General features: G+C 32.6%; 1 protein-coding gene across 3 annotated transcripts; it reads left to right on the forward strand.

Annotated features, from left to right (window-relative positions):
* Window positions 1-6,416: 6,416 nt before the first annotated feature.
* Window positions 6,417-16,282, forward strand: LOC126879134 (uncharacterized). Of its 3 annotated transcripts, XM_050642088.1 has the most exons (11): window positions 6,417-6,954; window positions 7,185-7,426; window positions 7,491-7,688; window positions 9,449-9,658; window positions 9,825-9,896; window positions 13,076-14,730; window positions 14,798-14,970; window positions 15,029-15,115; window positions 15,261-15,332; window positions 15,392-15,445; window positions 16,051-16,282. In XM_050642088.1, the coding sequence occupies exons 1-11, from the start codon at window positions 6,900-6,902 to the stop codon at window positions 16,242-16,244; spliced, it is 3,012 nt and encodes a 1,003-aa protein (XP_050498045.1). In that variant the 5' UTR covers window positions 6,417-6,899; the 3' UTR covers window positions 16,245-16,282. The 3 variants fall into 3 exon arrangements, with proteins under 3 accessions (XP_050498045.1, XP_050498043.1, XP_050498046.1); XM_050642086.1 differs by having other exon boundaries at window positions 6,758-7,426; XM_050642089.1 differs by lacking the exons at window positions 15,029-15,115; window positions 15,261-15,332; window positions 15,392-15,445; window positions 16,051-16,282 and having other exon boundaries at window positions 6,758-7,426; window positions 14,782-14,924.
* The last annotated feature ends 2,720 nt before the right edge of the window (window positions 16,283-19,002 follow it).

The following is a 19,002-nucleotide window of genomic DNA, read 5'->3' on the forward strand; positions in this document are numbered from 1 at the left end:
TAAAGATGGAGCTACTACAAATAAAATGGTATCTTTGGATGGTGAAATGATTGTAAAAAGCAATAGTTTTAAGTACCTAGGATCGGTATTACAGAGTAATGGAGAAATAGATGGAGATGCATGCAGTAGAATTAGGGCTGGATGGATGAAGTGGAAAGAAGCGAGTGGTGTGTTGTGTGACAGAAAAATTCCAATGAAGCTGAAGGGAAAATTCTATAAAACAGCCATAAGACCAGCTATGATGTACGGAACTGAATGTTGGGCAGTGAAAAAGAAAGACGAACAGCGAATGCATGTGGCGGAAATGAGAATGCTTAGATGGATGAGTGGAGTGACAAAGAAGGATAAAATTAGAAATGAGTATATTAGGGGAAGTCTAGGTGTGGCACCAATTGATGCCAAAATGAGAGAGCATAGGTTAAGATGGTTTGGTCATGTTCAACGTCGAGACGTTAACCACCCAATACGAAGAATAGCTCAAGTGCAGATTCCTGGAAGGAGTAGGAGAGGAAGACCAAAGAAGACCTGGGGGGAGACGATAAGGCAGGACATGTTGGTAAAGGGGATTAACATTGATATGGCCCAAGATAGAATTGTGTGGAGAAATGCAATTAGGGAAGCCGACCCCGCATAGGGATAAGGCAAAGAGAATGATGATGATGAATATAATTCAAATCAAAAATGAATAACCATTTTCAACTTCGTTGCAAAACGAAAATACAGCCGCACCATATTCTAGAGTGCAGCAAGCACCTCTACCGGTTTCGAAACTTATTAGTCTCTCATCAGGAGGCAAATATGCTGCTTTCTCTGATCCAACCAAAACAAACCCCGGCGTGCAGTCACGGATTGCAACGAAAGACATGGCATAGATGCCCTAGCGGCAACTGCTAGCAAAAGACTAAGTTTTCAATCTAATGGCATATAAACAACATAACGTTACTCTACATCCCACCATAATTTAAATCCTTCTAACCACTTAAAGTAAAGTACTATTTTTCGGCTATCTGTGGGAAATTTTCAGCCAAATCGATGATGATGTATTTTGGGAATGGAGGAAAATGTAAAAAACAGTATTTCAACGGTTTCTGTACTATAAAATTTGATCAAAAACTTGTTTTGAATCAAAGTAACTTGTTATAATGCCACATAATGACATTTTTGAGTCCCTTTTATTAAAATATTATTTCTCCCATTGATACTTTACGATAGAAAATGCAAATTTGTTTAAATAAACACCAAATCGCTGTAAAATGGCATAAAGTAACATTTTGAGAAAAAAAAAGAAGAAGAAGATTTTTTGACCTTAAATATCTTATTTTTACCCCCGCAGAAGCTATACACCAAGTTTCAGAAAAATCGGAGATCCAAAAGTTTTTGCATGAGTGATTTGACATGGAATGTACCATAAACATGTCAACGTAAGTATATTAAGGTCCAGATTTTGTTACTTGGGAAGTTTTTGGGGTTGCTAAAGACGAATACGCCATCAGATCCGACCACCGGAGCCCCTGGTGTCCAGGTTCACTGCTAAGGCACGTCATCTGGAGTTTCCAGGGTTTTCGGCACTAAATTGATACAAACTACTCCATTACAATAAGCTGCATAATCCCTTTAAATTAATAGAAAAATACCCCATTAGGTCAAGTATCGCTTTATTTATTGCGACCACCTATAAAATGCCAAATTACGGTACTTTTATACAGGGTGTAGCTATTGCGTAACGCAATTTTTGAAGATTTTTTACCCCCCAACCTGCGTTACGTAATACTTGAACGGCCCCTAAGTAAGATTATAGAGACCTGGTAATAATATGAAAATTTATTGTGAATTTACATTTTTTAGGTATATTTTGAGACATATTAATATCTCAATAAAAAATTGTTTATCGAAAAAATACTAAGAGGCAAAAAAGTTTTAAAATATTGTGTTTAACTAATGGTACCACAATAATAATTTAATTGGAACGTACACAAACATTTGGGGCTTTTAAGGGAACAAAACCCCTATAAAATTTGTATGTAAACGTATTAAAAAGAAGCCGTAACTCGATAAAAACAGCCTTATCGAAGAAATACTAAGAGACAGAAAAGTTTAAAATCAGTATGTTTAACTAATGGTACCGCAGTAATAATTTAATTGGAACGTGCACATGGATCTCACGGATTTAAGACCTCTCTTTCTTCTACAGGGTTACTGTATAGGGGTTGGGTTCAATTTTAATTCTGCACTTGCCACGTGCATCTAGCGGTGTAGTGCAAATAAATTGTATGATTAATAAATAAAGTTATATTTTATTGATATGTACTATGATATTTATGATATTTAAGAAAATACTATTTTAATGAAATTTGATTGGGTGTTCACTGCACAAGTGAACCAATGGAGAAACCGCCCCTGAAGGTAAGTTAGGTTTAATCGAGCTATTTTTGGTCTCAGAATCTGTGGTATTATTTATGACCTGCATTTTTGTTACCCTGTAAATTTAATATTTTTCTATAAAAAGGCGCATCTTTTCAACTAGATTTTATTTTTCCTTGTGCATAAAGATGTGAAAGGCGTTTTACTTGTGTTTCCAGACCTCTTTAAGGTTTTATTAATTAATTTTGTATCGTTGGTTTTTTTCGCCTAATTATTTTTGTATTTTCTCAACTAATTAGGGTCCAAATTTGTCATGTTATTAAGAGTCCTAGTTTATCTCTTTGGGTATCCAAGTATCTTAATAATTTAAAGACAGCCTTTATCCTAATACTGAGGTCACTCTTTGGACGGAGGCCCTTTTTTATTCAAGATTCGGGAACCGAGACCAAAATCCAGTTAATCTGATCAACATATTATTTGATTAATTATTTCTAGTATATTCTTCTTAAATTATAGGATGATTCGAGTGACGTTACTTTCAAGCTAAGACAGTTTATGTAAAAATAAATGATACTGTATATATGTAGTTACGTTAAGAATAACGTCCGACTGGAAGTCGCGGTGTGCAATAACGTCGCGATGAATAACGTCGCGGTGTGCAAGTACTTGGAAGGGAAACGAGAAACGACCGTGCGCGAGTCGCGGAGAATATTTCAACTATCTTAAATAATTCATATTGTCAATTGAAATTGTCAAATTGACGTATATTTCATACCTTCTGTCATTGAAGCAGAAAAATTATGTATTGCTCCACAATATTGATATGATATGCAATTATTATATAAAGGTAAATTTAATTAATTGTATTTTGCTTGCAGTACTGCATTTTAATAACTAATTTTATTTACTACATACAATTGTTTACGTTTGCATAGCATAACCTGCATCTTATTTTTTCTTCTTATTATTTTTTTGGACTACGGCCTTGACAATTATTCAGCAACCAGGACTAATATAATTGGCCAATATAATTAAAAGTGCGAATAAAAGTACAGAGCGTAGAAATAGAGGTCGCTTTGCCGAACTTGCACGGTCCCATTATTATCATCTTATTTGACAAATAATGATATGATTTCGAAGTCAGTTAAGTATGATATATTTTGAAAAATAACGCCCTAGTAACTATACAGGGTGTTTAAATAATAATTGTCCATATAGTAACTGGAGAAACCTTAGCACAAAATACGAAGATTTAACCTAAAACACTTAAATAAAATGTGGTTCCTTACTAAGTTACAGGGTGTTTTATCTAAAAATTTAAAAACTATTTTTGCTCAGCATTTTAAAACTATTCGAAGTATTCTTTTCATACTTGGCAGAAAGTGCGACTACTAGACACCCTATTAAATGATGATAAACAAACGTTTCTAGTTACTACCAGAGGCGTACGACAGGGGATGGTGAATGGTTGACGCTTCACAAATTCTACGCCACTGGAGGAATTACTATTTTAGTGCCATTTTTAGATTCTCCAATACTTTCTACGTAAATAATATACTCTTCATTGGTAACGATAAAGTCATTAGTTGTCGAGATATTTGAAGTTAAATATGAAACGGCACAGTTATTTTGATTCATTTATGATATGATTCATATGATTAAAATTTAAAAATTATTTGTACCCAGTACTTTAAAACTATTTGGCGTATCCTTATCATACTTGGCAGAAAGTGTAGGTACTGTACACCCACTACATTAAGATAAATAAACGTTTCTACCTACTACCAGAGGCGTACGACAGGGGATAGTGGCTGGATGACCCTTCCCAAATTCTACGCCACTGACGAAATTGCTATTTTAGTTTAATTTTTTGATTTTGCAATACTTTTTATGTAAATAATATACTCTTCATTCGTAACGGTAAAATGATTAGTTTTCGAGATATTTGAAATTAAAAATGAAGCCACTCAATTAATCAAAATAACCGTGTCGTTTCATTTTTAATTTCAAAGATCTCGAAAACTAATGACTTTATCGTTACGAATGAAGAGTATATTATTTTCATAGAAAGTATTGGAGAATCCAAAAATTGAACTAAAATAGCAATTTCACCAGTGGCGTAGAATTTGGAAAGGGTCAACCATTCACTTTGCCCCCGTCGTACGCCTCTGGTAATAGCCAGAAACGTTTGTTTAACATAATTTAGTAGTTGGTACAGTACTTATACTTCCTGATAAGTATGAAAAGGATACGTCGAATAGTTTTAGAATGCTGAGCAAAAATAGTTTTTAAATTTTTAGATAAAACACCCTGTAACTCAGTAAGGAAGCACATTTTATTTTTAAGTGTTTTAGGTTAAATATTCGTATTTTGTGCTAAGGTTTCTCCAGTTACTATATGGACAATTATTAATGAAACACCCTGTATAGTGTATTAAATAACTAGTTAAATACTGTCAAGTTGACAAATAACCTAAGTAAAACTATGGTTACCACATTTACGTTACGACTACTGCTGGTAAATGTACTTATTTGAAAACTAATTAATTCAAAATTCATTCAAATTTTTTGCATATAAAGAATCATTTAGTCGGACATTAAACGTTGAAGGCACCACGGGTATTATAGATAATAACGCTTTCAGTTAACGTATATCCCTCGGGCCAAAGCCCTCGGTATATACACCATTGACATCGAGCGTTATTATCCTTATAATACCCTTGGTAGCTTAATAACTGTAATGCTTAAAGTGTTAATAACTATAATGCTGGTTACAAACATTGCATATTTCATTATTATGTTCGTATTTTTTAATGTTAATTAATATTTTTGTGCAGTCTATTTGAAACATGTTTAAATCAAAATGGAAAACACTAAACATTCTATTCTTGTTGCATATTTAAATTTCTCATGTAATTGCTGTGAAACTGGCACAAGTGGAAACTGGCAGTACAAGAGATTATACGAAATCACGAGACTTGAAAATAAGCTTCCGACTAGGAAGGAAAGAATTTGGTTTACTTTTTACTATACTTTATTTTTTAACCAGGAGGAGTAAACTAAAAAGACAGATTCACACCCAAGAAAGTCACTAGAATAATAACCAAATACATTTTCTTTTTTGGTTGCTCTAGTCGGCCCTCAACGATAATCCATAAATATTATATTAAATTAATACGTCGCTTAAGAGTTCCAAGCAACTGCTTTTTATATAAAAGCAGACTAACAATCTTAAAATTAAAGGAATAACACAGAAAATACAAAAATCGCCGATATAACTTAAGTTACCTATGAAATGTCACTAGTGTCAAAATTTGATAAATGTCATTAGTGTCAAAATTTTATAACAGTGGAGTAAACTTGCCTGCGGTTGGACCTATTACAAACAAGCAATACAGCGCGGTAAACTTGAATCACTCCTCTTGGTTAAAAAACAAACCATAACTTGTATCTAACTTTCCATCAGTAACTGGACGAATAAGTCATATTTGACACTGGCTTCAGTGGCTTCCGATATGAAATAGACACGGGAAGGCGCTGTTGCCAAATAAAAAAGATATATTTATTTACCCAAACAACTACTGGCTACATTGTTTCTCTTTGTCTTTAAGAGTTTGAAACAAAGATAGCTATCTGTACTATAAGTGTTAAACTGACATTGTCCTATAGAAGGTTATATAATATTTTTGTTTGTTTATTTTTTTCTTCTTCCTTTATGACCTTTAGGAGCTGTGCCCATTTAGCCAGCAATTATTTCTTAAAATTAACGCCTAACTAAACCTACCATACAACAAAACTATTACGAACTTAATCGACCAATCAAGGATAGGAAAGAGAAAGTGAAATTAGTTAAAAAATAAAGTGGCGTTAAAATATAAAGTAAATAAATATAATATAATTTGAAAACAATAATATAACATTATATTTAACCTCCAACAAACGTCAGTTACCATTTAACATCTCACCAAATATACGTCATATAAACTCGTCACTAATAATTCTAGCCAATGAAATGTTCACTGTAATACGAATGGCGTGTCAAAAAAACCTGATTATGTATATATATATATATATATATATATATATATATATATATACGCGAGCAACGCACCATGCGAGTCCCGATATATCCAGCAGACCACCCGAGACCCACCATAACCAAAGTGTATAATTAGATTTTTATTATAGAAAAATAAAGAATATAATATGAACTTTTATGGGCCCCAGAGAGGGGTAAGAAAAATCTTTTAGTTTAAAAAATCTATACGGAGCATACCGTGCGAGTCCCACTTACAAGTCAAAAGGACATGCGAGTCCCGCCAGTTATACATGGCACACTCAGCAAACAATATGAGACCCAGCGATGTTGCCACAACGCTGGGTCTCGTATTGTTTGCCGAATATTTTAGGTACTTCCCCGGTTTGTATATTTCACCTCGAATTTAACAGTTTTGTTTCAGCGGTTATTTTAATTCTTGTGAATAGTAAGGGCGGACGTAAAATAGTGATTTTAGGCGCAAGGATAAATATTAGGTACCTATGGAAAATAGATCAAAAAAAATTTTGGAACTCGCGTTGGACGAAAATAATAAAAGTAAGTACCTCAAGTGTTTTTTAATTTATGCAAAGTAGTTAATATTACTTACACACGTCTAATTATTTAAAGTTTTTACAAAATATTTATTATAAATGAATTAATAAATTAAAAAATGCCATTTTATTATAAACTTCGGAGCGCTTTTATAAATTATGTTTTTTTATTGGCAATTGTTGGTGGAATAAATAATTTTTTATTCTATTCTTATTTATTTCTTAAATTTTTAGAAAAAGATTATTCAAATGCAAATAAGATGGGGAAATCTTATTTTGGGCCGCCTAGCAAAACGAAACAAAATGCGAAGAAAAAAACTGAGCTTTTAGAGCCCAATGTAAAGATCTTATCGAACGTTAACCTTAAAGAAAAAATTGATAACTACTTGCAAACTATAACAACTCCCTTTTTTTTTGAATGTCAAGAAAATAAAATAGATGAATCAACATTATCTGAAAGTAAAAATAACGTAGAGGTAAGTCTTGATCTCATTTAGTGTAAATTAAAGTATACACCAAGAAAACTATTTTAATTTTTAGACTCCATTTAATAAGTATGATAAAGAAAAAAAACAGGACCATTTAAAACCCAAAGCAAATATTTTACTGGAACCAGATGTTAAACTTAATGATAACATTGATAACGACTCACAACCTTTAAACAAAACCTTGGATTTATATGAATTTCAAGAAAATGATTTAGAGGAAAAAGCATCAAAATCGCCTGAGTACGACAAGGTAAAAATTGTTTTAAACAAAATATTTAACAAAAACTTGTTTATTTTCATACTACTTGTGTGTGTGTGTGTGTGTGTGTGTGTGTGTGTGTGTGTGTGTGTGTGTGTGTGTGTGTGTGTGTGTGTGTGTGTGTGTGTGTGTGTGTGTGTGTGTGTGTGTGTGTGTGTGTGTGTGTGTGTGTGTGTGTGTGTGTGTGTGTGTGTGTGTGTGTGTGTGTGTGTGTGTGTGTGTGTGTGTGTGTGTGTGTGTGTGTGTGTGTGTGTGTGTGTGTGTGTGTGTGTGTGTGTGTGTGTGTGTGTGTGTGTGTGTGTGTGTGTGTGTGTGTGTGTGTGTGTGTGTGTGTGTGTGTGTGTGTGTGTGTGTGTGTGTGTGTGTGTGTGTGTGTGTGTGTGTGTGTGTGTGTGTGTGTGTGTGTGTGTGTGTGTGTGTGTGTGTGTGTGTGTGTGTGTGTGTGTGTGTGTGTGTGTGTGTGTGTGTGTGTGTGTGTGTGTGTGTGTGTGTGTGTGTGTGTGTGTGTGTGTGTGTGTGTGTGTGTGTGTGTGTGTGTGTGTGTGTGTGTGTGTGTGTGTGTGTGTGTGTGTGTGTGTGTGTGTGTGTGTGTGTGTGTGTGTGTGTGTGTGTGTGTGTGTGTGTGTGTGTGTGTGTGTGTGTGTGTGTGTGTGTGTGTGTGTGTGTGTGTGTGTGTGTGTGTGTGTGTGTGTGTGTGTGTGTGTGTGTGTGTGTGTGTGTGTGTGTGTGTGTGTGTGTGTGTGTGTGTGTGTGTGTGTGTGTGTGTGTGTGTGTGTGTGTGTGTGTGTGTGTGTGTGTGTGTGTGTGTGTGTGTGTGTGTGTGTGTGTGTGTGTGTGTGTGTGTGTGTGTGTGTGTGTGTGTGTGTGTGTGTGTGTGTGTGTGTGTGTGTGTGTGTGTGTGTGTGTGTGTGTGTGTGTGTGTGTGTGTGTGTGTGTGTGTGTGTGTGTGTGTGTGTGTGTGTGTGTGTGTGTGTGTGTGTGTGTGTGTGTGTGTGTGTGTGTGTGTGTGTGTGTGTGTGTGTGTGTGTGTGTGTGTGTGTGTGTGTGTGTGTGTGTGTGTGTGTGTGTGTGTGTGTGTGTGTGTGTGTGTGTGTGTGTGTGTGTGTGTGTGTGTGTGTGTGTGTGTGTGTGTGTGTGTGTGTGTGTGTGTGTGTGTGTGTGTGTGTGTGTGTGTGTGTGTGTGTGTGTGTGTGTGTGTGTGTGTGTGTGTGTGTGTGTGTGTGTGTGTGTGTGTGTGTGTGTGTGTGTGTGTGTGTGTGTGTGTGTGTGTGTGTGTGTGTGTGTGTGTGTGTGTGTGTGTGTGTGTGTGTGTGTGTGTGTGTGTGTGTGTGTGTGTGTGTGTGTGTGTGTGTGTGTGTGTGTGTGTGTGTGTGTGTGTGTGTGTGTGTGTGTGTGTGTGTGTGTGTGTGTTTTTGGCAGACAAAGTCTATTTGCCACAAACTATGACGTAAGAAAGATCAAATGTCTACTTTCGTCCTAATCACAAAATGAACTAATATGTCATAGACTCTTTTATCAAATGAAGCAAGGAGTGCTGAAATATTTACTGGAAGAGGAAATTTTATATTATTTAATTCCGTCATTAGTTCCAATGTTTCAAGTGTATATTTAGTGCAGTCGAAAAATATAATATGGTTTAAGTCGCCTATCGACATATTATTGCACCTTCATACTACTTATTTGCTCTATTTTATAAAACGTAATATCTTAAAAAGTCTTATTTTGGTGTTAATTATTAAATATTGCTTTAGCTGGAAGAAAAAACTTACACTCCATTAAAAGCTGTAAATTTTGATTGCTATCCAATTTTGACCAAAATTGACACGAATCTAAATACTGACCATAGAGACTATGAAGACAATGAAGACTTTAGCGAGTCACGTGACACATCCTCATATGTACCCGAAACGGAAATAGAGTTTGAGGGAGGGGAAGAGGAAACTATTATTCCAATTTTTAAGGTAATTTTTTAATACGACATATTTAATCAGTTCAAAAAAGTATTGGATAAATCCTTATTTTAAGTAAAATACAAAATGACAAGTAGATACTTATTTTAAAAGATATTGCTCAATGTAATTCTTTATTTATTTATAGACATTACTGATTGTATGTTATTAATTTTAGACCATAAACGTAACTTGCCCTGAATCAACTTTAACAAAGGACGAACCCTCGGAAAAGCCCCATATTTCTAACGTAAGTTAAAGAATTATTAGGTTAATAATTATTAGCAGTCATTGGGAATCCCTTGTCAGGGCCGCTCTGTCCATACGTGATATAATATATAAGTGATATATATTTATGAAAAGGCGCTCCGGGTTTTTGGCTAAATAACAAAAAGCGCAAGAACTATCTTAACCTTTAACTACACGCGCATCAAGTTATAACATAACTACACGCGTGGCGTACTTTATACGCCACAAGAAAATACACTTAAAAACAGCGGATTTGTTTATTTTTTTTTGAAGAAATACATTTAGTTGTTTGTTATAAACATTATTCGGCATCAGTGAATACTTGGAGTTCCTTCTCAGTAAGCCAATTGGGATTTATAACTGGAATCATGGAATAACTGGATTCCATGATAAATAAAATTACTAATAATTTTTTTTAAATGTGCTTTTTTTTACAGGAGAAAAAGTATTGTTTATAAAGAAAAATATATTTTGTGTCATAATGACTAAAAAACAATTAAAATATGTACTTATATTACTACTTAGATTATTATAATCGTGGTGTATATTGACCACCACCGGAAACAACAAATTACTGTCCACCTATTATTGTCCACCAACAAACTGTAAATTATGATCTTCTCAGAACGCCGATTATAACGAAACTAAAACCAAATTGTAAATCACATTCCAGTGACAGGTTAGATAGATAAACAAGGTCAAAAATTAAATTTTTTAATATATGTGCAGTAGAATTCTTATATCTGGCGTACAAAATACGCCAGCGCGTGTAGTTAAAGGTTAAATACATAATTTACGTTTATGCACGAAAACATCTTTGTCCTCCTTCAATAGTCAAGGACAGCATGCTTAACCATTGTTCCCACTAGCCAGAAGGGCGGATTATGGATTATGAACCCAGAGCCCAGCAATAGGCCAGCGTCATTTACCTGTTATTTATGATTGTCGTTCTTAAACGTGCATAGTTAAAATTTTGTGAAAAGCGGTATATAGGCCAAGGTAGATCCTCTCAAAATAGTCAAAATTCTAAAAAAATTTTAACAGCATTATGCGTACTTTATTTTGTAATTATTCGTTTAAGTACTTGAGGGGAAGTGGATCGGTAAGAAACAAATTTTGAATGGGGGTCGGTGGGGGTGGTTTATAGGGGTGGAAAATTTGCCTTGCGATTTCCGGCTTAGGTTCGCATTTTTTCTAATAATATTGAACGTAAAAGTTGTAGGTATTAAAAAATCAAACAACTTATTTTGTTCTATGTATTTTTCAACATAACCTCAAAATTTACTAGAAAAACGCCAAAAACCACTTTTTTATGTTTTTTGGTGTAACTTTAACAAAAATTATTTAAATATAAGCAAATTTGGTGGAAATATACCTTTTTGCATCTAATATTTTTTAAAAAAATTTTAATGGCGAATATCGAACGGTTTCCGAGAAATTTCACTTTTTCATAAAATGACACTATACATTCAATCGAAAAATTTGGTAGCTCAAATTGAGCTTTTTGACTTTTGTAGGTAGGCATTATCTTCGATGAAACGTGTACTTTCAAATGAAAAAAAAGGGCACCTTAAGAGAGAATTTTTTTTGGAAATCGCGAAAATCCGAAAAAAACGGTTTTTAGGTTATAGAATTTCAGTGATCGTTATAATTTTGAAGTTATTTATTTAAATTTCGGTTCAAACTTTGTAAAACATATTTGTTAACATTATTTATAATAATTTTAAGTTATTATTTATAAACAGTTTTCAATTATTTAAACACGTTCAGTTAATAAAACTATTGTTTAAACAATATTTTTGCATAAAATTTTTTTTGCAAAATTGACATTTTTGCTTGGAATTTTTTTTTTGTATTTAAAAAAAAACAAATCGAAAGTACTCTATGCAATTTTATGAAAAAGGCGATAGATTTTGAGTAAAAATTCGTTGAAAATTTTAATGAACCAGTTCCAAAAAGAAGTAGGCACAAATAAATTGATCAAATTTTTTTTGTAAAGTGCACGTGTAACAAGTTTTCATTTTTAATTTTGTAATTAAAACATCTGTACAAAATTTTGAATAAAAAAAATTAAAATTACGTTCTTTTTTATTTCTACGGTCCTGAACACATAAAAACCTAGAGTTATACTAGTCTACCACTTTTTAAAATTTTCAAAGAATTTTTACTCAAAAGCTATCGCCTTTTTCATAAAATTGCATATATGTAATACTTTCGATTTGTTTTTTTAAATACAAAAAAAAAAATTCCAAGCAAACATGTCAATTTTGCAAAAAAATTGTATGCAAAAATATTGTTAAAACAATAGTTTTATTAACCGATCGTGTTTAAATAATTGAAAACTATTTATAAATAACTATGTTAACATGTTTTACAAAGTTTGAACCGAAATTTAAGTAAATAACTTCAAAATTATAACGATCACTTAAATTCTATAACCTAAAAACCGGTTTTTTCGGTTTTTTTTGCGATTTTCAAAAAAATTCTTTCTTAAGGTGACCTTTTTTTTCATTCGAAAGTACACATTTCAACGAAGATAATGCCCACCTACAAAAGTTAAAAAGCTCAATTTGAGCTACCAAATTTTTCGATTGAAATTTCTCGGAAACCGTTCAATATCCGCCATTAAAAAAAATTAAAAAAAATATTAGATGCAAAAAGGTATATTTCCCGGAATTTTGTTAAATTTAAATAATTTTTGTTAAAGTTACACCGAAGAACATGAAAAAGTGGTGTTTGGCATTTTTCTCGTAAATTTTGAGGTTATGTTGAAAAATACATAGAACAAAAGTTGTTTGTTTTTTTAATATCTACAACTTTTACGTTATATGTTATTAGAAAAATTGCGAACCTAAGCCGGAAATCGCAAGGCAAATTTTTCACCCCTATAAACCACCCCCACCAACCCCCATTCAATTTTTTTTCCTTCCGATCCACTTCCCTTCAAGTACTTAAACGAATAATTACAAAATAAAGTATGCATAATGCTGTTAAATTTTTTTTTATCTCGAAACAGGATCTACCCTGGCCTAATAGGTGAAGGCGCACAGTAATTTAATGCTCAAGGGCGCCAAGTGTGTTTGGCGCGGGCCTGTCCCTTGTAATTTTTTAATTAATTTAAATTGTTTAAATTTAGTTTTAAAATGTACTTTTTTACAGTCTTACTTTTAATTTTTTTAGATCGAAACTAATAATTCCATTGTTGCCCTTTCACATAGAAAAAACAGAGTTTGGGATAGAAAGAATTTCTGTCCAATTTGTTTCGTAGAAGTGAGTCATTTTGCAAGACATTTGGAAAGAAATCATGCTGACGAAAGTCGAGTAAAAAAGATTTTATCTTTTCCAAAAGGATCTAATGAAAGGAAAACCTTATGGGATTCTTTACGCAAGGAAGGAAATTTTCATTTGTTTAGAGAAGAAAAAAAAGTGGTGGCTGTTCGAAGGCCCACGGAAGCCCAAGCATTAGACTTTGACGATTTTGTTGTTTGCGAAAACTGTTCTGGGGTGTACAAAAAAAAATTTTTCTATAAGCATGCTAAAAAATGCCAAGAAAAACACACTGGTACAAAAAGTGGGCGACTAAATGCCTTAACTCAATCCCAAACATTTTTAGCGGCTTCTCGCTGCCAAAACAGTTTTTTATCACAGTCAAGATTAAAGAAAGAGGTATTTTGCATTATGAAAGCAGATAAAATAAGCGCCACCGCAAAAAATGATATTTTAATATGTTTATTCGGGGAAATCCATCTTAAAAAACATAAAAGAAAGCAAATTGTAACAGTAACGTCCAACAAAATGAGAGAATTAGCAAGACTTTTGATTGCTCTTAGAGAGTTCACACCTGTTCAGAACCTAATTGATGCTATGAAACCAGAATTATTTGACGATTTAGTTACGGCCACAAAAGTAATTTCGGGATTTAGTAATGCCGATAAAAGCTTTAAATCTTCATCATTAGCACTTCATATGGGTACCACTTTAAAACAAGTATGCGATATAATTAATCGAATGATTTTAAAAAAATCCCCATTATTTACCTTTAAAAACCCTAATGAGGAAAAAAAAAGCATTCGAGATTTAAAAACATTATTAGAGACCAGTTGGGCCAATGAAATTTCTTCATTAGCCCTTAAAACAATGAAAGAACAGCAATGGGAAAAACCCCAAATACTTCCGGTGACAAGTGACGTAATTAAGTTTAATAATTTTGTCAAAAATCTGGTTGAAGACAGTGCCAAAAAATTAAACAAACTTTTAGAAAAGGAGGGGACACAAAATGACAAAAATGATTTACTTCCTTTATATAAAACCTTAGCAAAAGGAATAATGGCCCTTCTTTTAATACTAAATAGAAAACGCATCGGTGAGATTCAATACCTTGAAATTTCTACTTACAAAAGATCATTTGCGGAGCCCAGTGTTCAAAAAGAAATTGCTGAAAGTTTAACTGTTTCAGAAAAACTATTGTGTAGAAACTTTAGAAGAATTATTACAGGTGGAAAAGGTAGCAAACCTGTAGCTATTTTAATTTCTCCTTTTTTAAACGAGAAAATTGAGCTGATGATTAAAATAAGGGAAAAAATAAAATTAATTCCAGAAGATAATAAATACATATTTGCAAATCCAAATTCGTCGAAAGGTTGGTTTCATGGAACAAGTGTAATTAAACAATTTGCAAAAAACTGTGGGGCAAAGGATCCCAACTCTCTAACTTCTACCAAATTTCGAAAACAGACTGCAACAATTTTACAGATTATGGACATTAATAATACTGACATGGAACAATTAGCCATTTTTATGGGCCATACAAAAAAAACCCATGAAGAATGGTATAGGTAAGCCAATCTTGTTAAAGTGGTTTATTATTATATTAGCATAATTAATAGTTGTAATATTTTTTAGACTTCCTCAAGATCTATACCAGACTGCAAAAATAGCCAAACTAATGATCGCTTTGAATAAAGGTGATGTTAATATTTACAAAGGAAAGAGCTTAGACGATATCAATATAGAAGAAAATGACTACTTGGAAATTGAAAACATAGAAACAGAAGTAAATGAAATAAATGAAAAAGGTAGAATTAGTGTACTCGCATTGGTAATTGCCTAAAAGTTTAATAATCCATTTTTTAGAATTAACAGAGCCTACTCATTCTTGGAGTCCTAAAAGTAATTTTAGCGATGTAACCGACGAAAAGATTGAACAAGCTAATAAAAATGGTAGGTAAAAGATTATTATAAACGAAGTCTTAAAAAATCATTACAATAAATGTTATAAATGAAAAAAAAAGATGAGTAGCTCCTAACTCTTAAAAGCAGTTTTCTACTTAAAAGTAACAAATAACTAATTATTATTAATTTGCAGAAAAAGTTTCGTCGAAGGGTAAAAGAAAGTTATTTACCGATGAAATGACGCATCCAATGCAAAATAATAAAGGTAAAGCAGTTTTAATAAGAGTATATCGAAAAAATGCATGTATTATTTGATTTTTTTAGTTACAAAAAGAAAGGAGGTGCCAACTACTGAAAAAACCGAAAGCACTTCAAATGGTAATTTCTTTAGATAACTATTACTCTGCTACTCGTAATACAATTGTTTTAATTTAATAATACATTTATTACCTAATAGGATTTAAAAAATATTTATTCGTAAAAAACTATAATATAATAATTTTATTTGTAAAAGGACAATTACCTGTTTTTGTTAAAATTAAAAATGCTTTCCAAATTTTATAACTAATTTACGGCATATTTTTTGTTACAATTTTTAAGTATTATTTTTTTTCTACAACCGTGTTAAAAATGCAATTTTTAGCACTCCATGCGTGCGTTAAAAATGCTACTTTAAGGCACTAGTGCTTTAAAATATTTTTAAGGCACTGCAGTTCGTATAGACAATTTTGATGTAATGTCAAAAAATATAAAAATGGAATGTCAGTCAAGTTCAAGTAAAAGTTTTTGTAGATATTGTTCTGTAATTACGTTTGTAGAAAAAATATTGTATGATATGCGTGTTAAAAAGTACATTTTTAAGGCACTCATGTGAATTGCAGAACTTGCTATAGCTCATTCTGCAAACTTTCACATGCTTACCTTAAACGTGTACTTTTAACACTTATATCATAAATAACTATTTATGTATTAACTTTTTTTAGCGATTGCAAGGCACCGATGGACCGAAAAGGACAAACAAACTATGCTTAAATACTTTACAAGATTCATAAAAGAAAAAAGGGTTCCGAAAAAAGCAGACGTACAGAAATTTAAAAAAAATAAAGCTGGAGAAAACTTTCAATCAATTGATTGGGTAAAAATTAAAACGTTTGTTTACAATTCTTACAGAGTGTAGTTTTTGTGAAGTTTTTTATTAAATAACGTGTTTCTAAACATTTGTGTTTTAATTCGATTTCGTTTGATATATATTTTTCGGTAAAAATTCATTTAATCTAGCAAATCAGATTCTTAACAAAAATATGATTAATAAAATAGTATCTTATATTATATAAAATTCTTGTGTCATAAAGTACGTTCCCAAACTCCTCTGAAACGGTTCGACCGATTTTTATCCCCCTAGATGATAAGGGTTGTCCACCCCTAAAACATTTTTTGGACTTGTATTTTATTATCTTTTTATAATGTGGATTAAAAAATACATACAACTTTAAATTTTTTCATCGCACAAACGTTTTTTTTCCAACTTAGCGGTATTAAAGAATGGCGGGAGCCCTTCTTTAATCCAATACAAAATCCCACCGAATACAACCAATACGTAATCAATAATCTGGTGAAAAGTAGCCTGCTGACAAAATATAATCAGTCCCGCGATTCTGCTTCTCGGCTACACGATTTACGCCGTCTTTAAATATGGCGGACAGTCGTTCTTTTTGAATCGCGGCCCTGGCTAAAATAAAGTTCAAATGAAATTCCTTTAGTAAATTATAACAAAGCAATGTTGCCGGGTTTTGGGTCTCGCATATAATGTTTGATCAATCTGGGTCTCGGATGGACATACAGCTTACATACAGTCTACCTGTGCGCCGCCTATGGTGCGTTTCTATGAACTAAATTCCATATATTTTGCGATAGCAAACAGACTTCCGAGTCCAAAAAAAATTTTTTGTTGATCAGTTTTTTTGGATAAGTTGGACCTTCTGCAACCGATATACACGATAAAACCATGCGAGTCCCGCTGAAGGGTCTCGCATGGTCAAAACGGGTCTCGGACGGTGCGCAGCATATGGCAAAATGGGACTCACATGGCCGGTGTGTACGTCTATATATATATATATATATATATATATATATATATATATATATATATATATATATATATATATATATATATATATATTGTTATATTTCTATTTGATATGAAAATTAAAATTTGATAATTATAGACAAAATTCAATTTAATATAAAATATTTTCAATTTTCTCAACCACGGGCATATAAATTTAGAACAACCTGTATACAACAAATTGTTATATTTAATTTTAAGAAGTGATTAAATAAGACTCAAGTGAAATCGTTAATAGGTCATTATCGTTGTTCGCGGAAGGATCGGTCATTAGCCGATGCTAATTAAGACTAAGTGGAAATAGAGAATAGGTCATTAAAATTTGTATATAGTAGAAAGTAATTTTAGAATGGGAATTAACTATTTTCTTTGAAATCCATTAAGCATATTTAGAAAGTTTAAAAATTGGTTTTGAGGAATACTGCGAATGAGAGTTGGTGGTGGAAGTTTGATTTGTGAATCTGGAAGGGATATTTAGAAAGTAGGGGAATGAATGACAAAGTGAGAGCAGAATGTTTTGAGCTGTCGAGAAGTGAAGTCGAGTAGTAGACGGTAGTGTACGGAGAGTGAGAAAGCCTGTGTAGTTCCGTGAGTGTGGAGTATCTATCGTAGAACGAGAGGTAGGCCAGGTTGAGAGTAAAAGAACCTCCTTGAGCCAAGAGTTCCCGGTAGCTGATTGCAGTTTCGAAAAAGGTAGAAGACAGCATCACGACAGAAGCAGGAAACGAGAGCTATACGAGCTAGTTTCAGAGGAGAACATTACTGGAAGCCAGGACGAGGTTTTGATTGCAGCCAAGGATAGCAGGAAACGGGTCTTGTGTGAAGACTTTCTCAGTGCACCAGAAAAAGGTCAGTCTCATTTTTTTGGACATGAATGTATGGGTTTTTCGTAGTAAATACCACATTTAAAATTGAAGAAACATAATCAATAATATCAGAAAAGCTTCATCAAACTTAAATAGAATTGTTGCTAATAAATTATAATAGTTAAATGTTAATAAAAACTTTCAATTGGAAATCAAAAGAAAATAAGATTCCCATGTGTAAATGTTATGTTTAAGAATAATAAGATATAGCAAATATTAAGCAGTGATTGCCATTTGAATAAAATAAACAATATTTTGATTACAATTGTAACCCATATGTGTTATTATTTTACTCTTTTCTTTCCTATCCCGATTAGGAACCATTAAGAAATACTTAGAAGCCACGTATGTAAGTAATTAATTTTATAAAAAGCCCTGAGATTGAAAACATATTGATATGTGATCTGGTAAATTAATTAGATTATTAGTAATGCATTGATTAAATTAAATGACATATAAAATTATCATCTCATATCAATAATCAAGATCACAACAACTGTCGTCCAACGTGGAGGGCATTGTAAAGTATTTCTAGTGGCAAATTTGAAGGATAGAAAGAGTAAAGCCGGTATTTGAAAATTTATATGCCTGTGGTAAAAAGTGAGATACTTACATTTGATAACATAAAATTTTAGATCTCTTTAGGTACAAATTTTACATAACTGATTTAATATTTTATTTTTACGATATTTACATTTGATATATTTATTGACAATTTATAATATTTGGGTGAGAAAAAGTCGTCTTGGTAACATACTAGTAAAATTTCATATTTGGCGGGGACAGTACTTCTTGAAAACAAATGTCTGTGACAAGAAGCCAAAGCAAAGACAACAAAAAACAAAAAGAACATTCAGACCAAGAAGATATCTTAGACACGACAATCATGGCATCAGAACAGCAAGAATTATCAGGAATAGATAAACTATTACAAATGATGCAAC

The sequence above is a fragment of the Diabrotica virgifera genome, chromosome 1, assembly GCF_917563875.1.
Source record: "Diabrotica virgifera virgifera chromosome 1, PGI_DIABVI_V3a".
Classification (NCBI taxonomy): Eukaryota; Metazoa; Arthropoda; class Insecta; order Coleoptera; family Chrysomelidae; genus Diabrotica; species Diabrotica virgifera.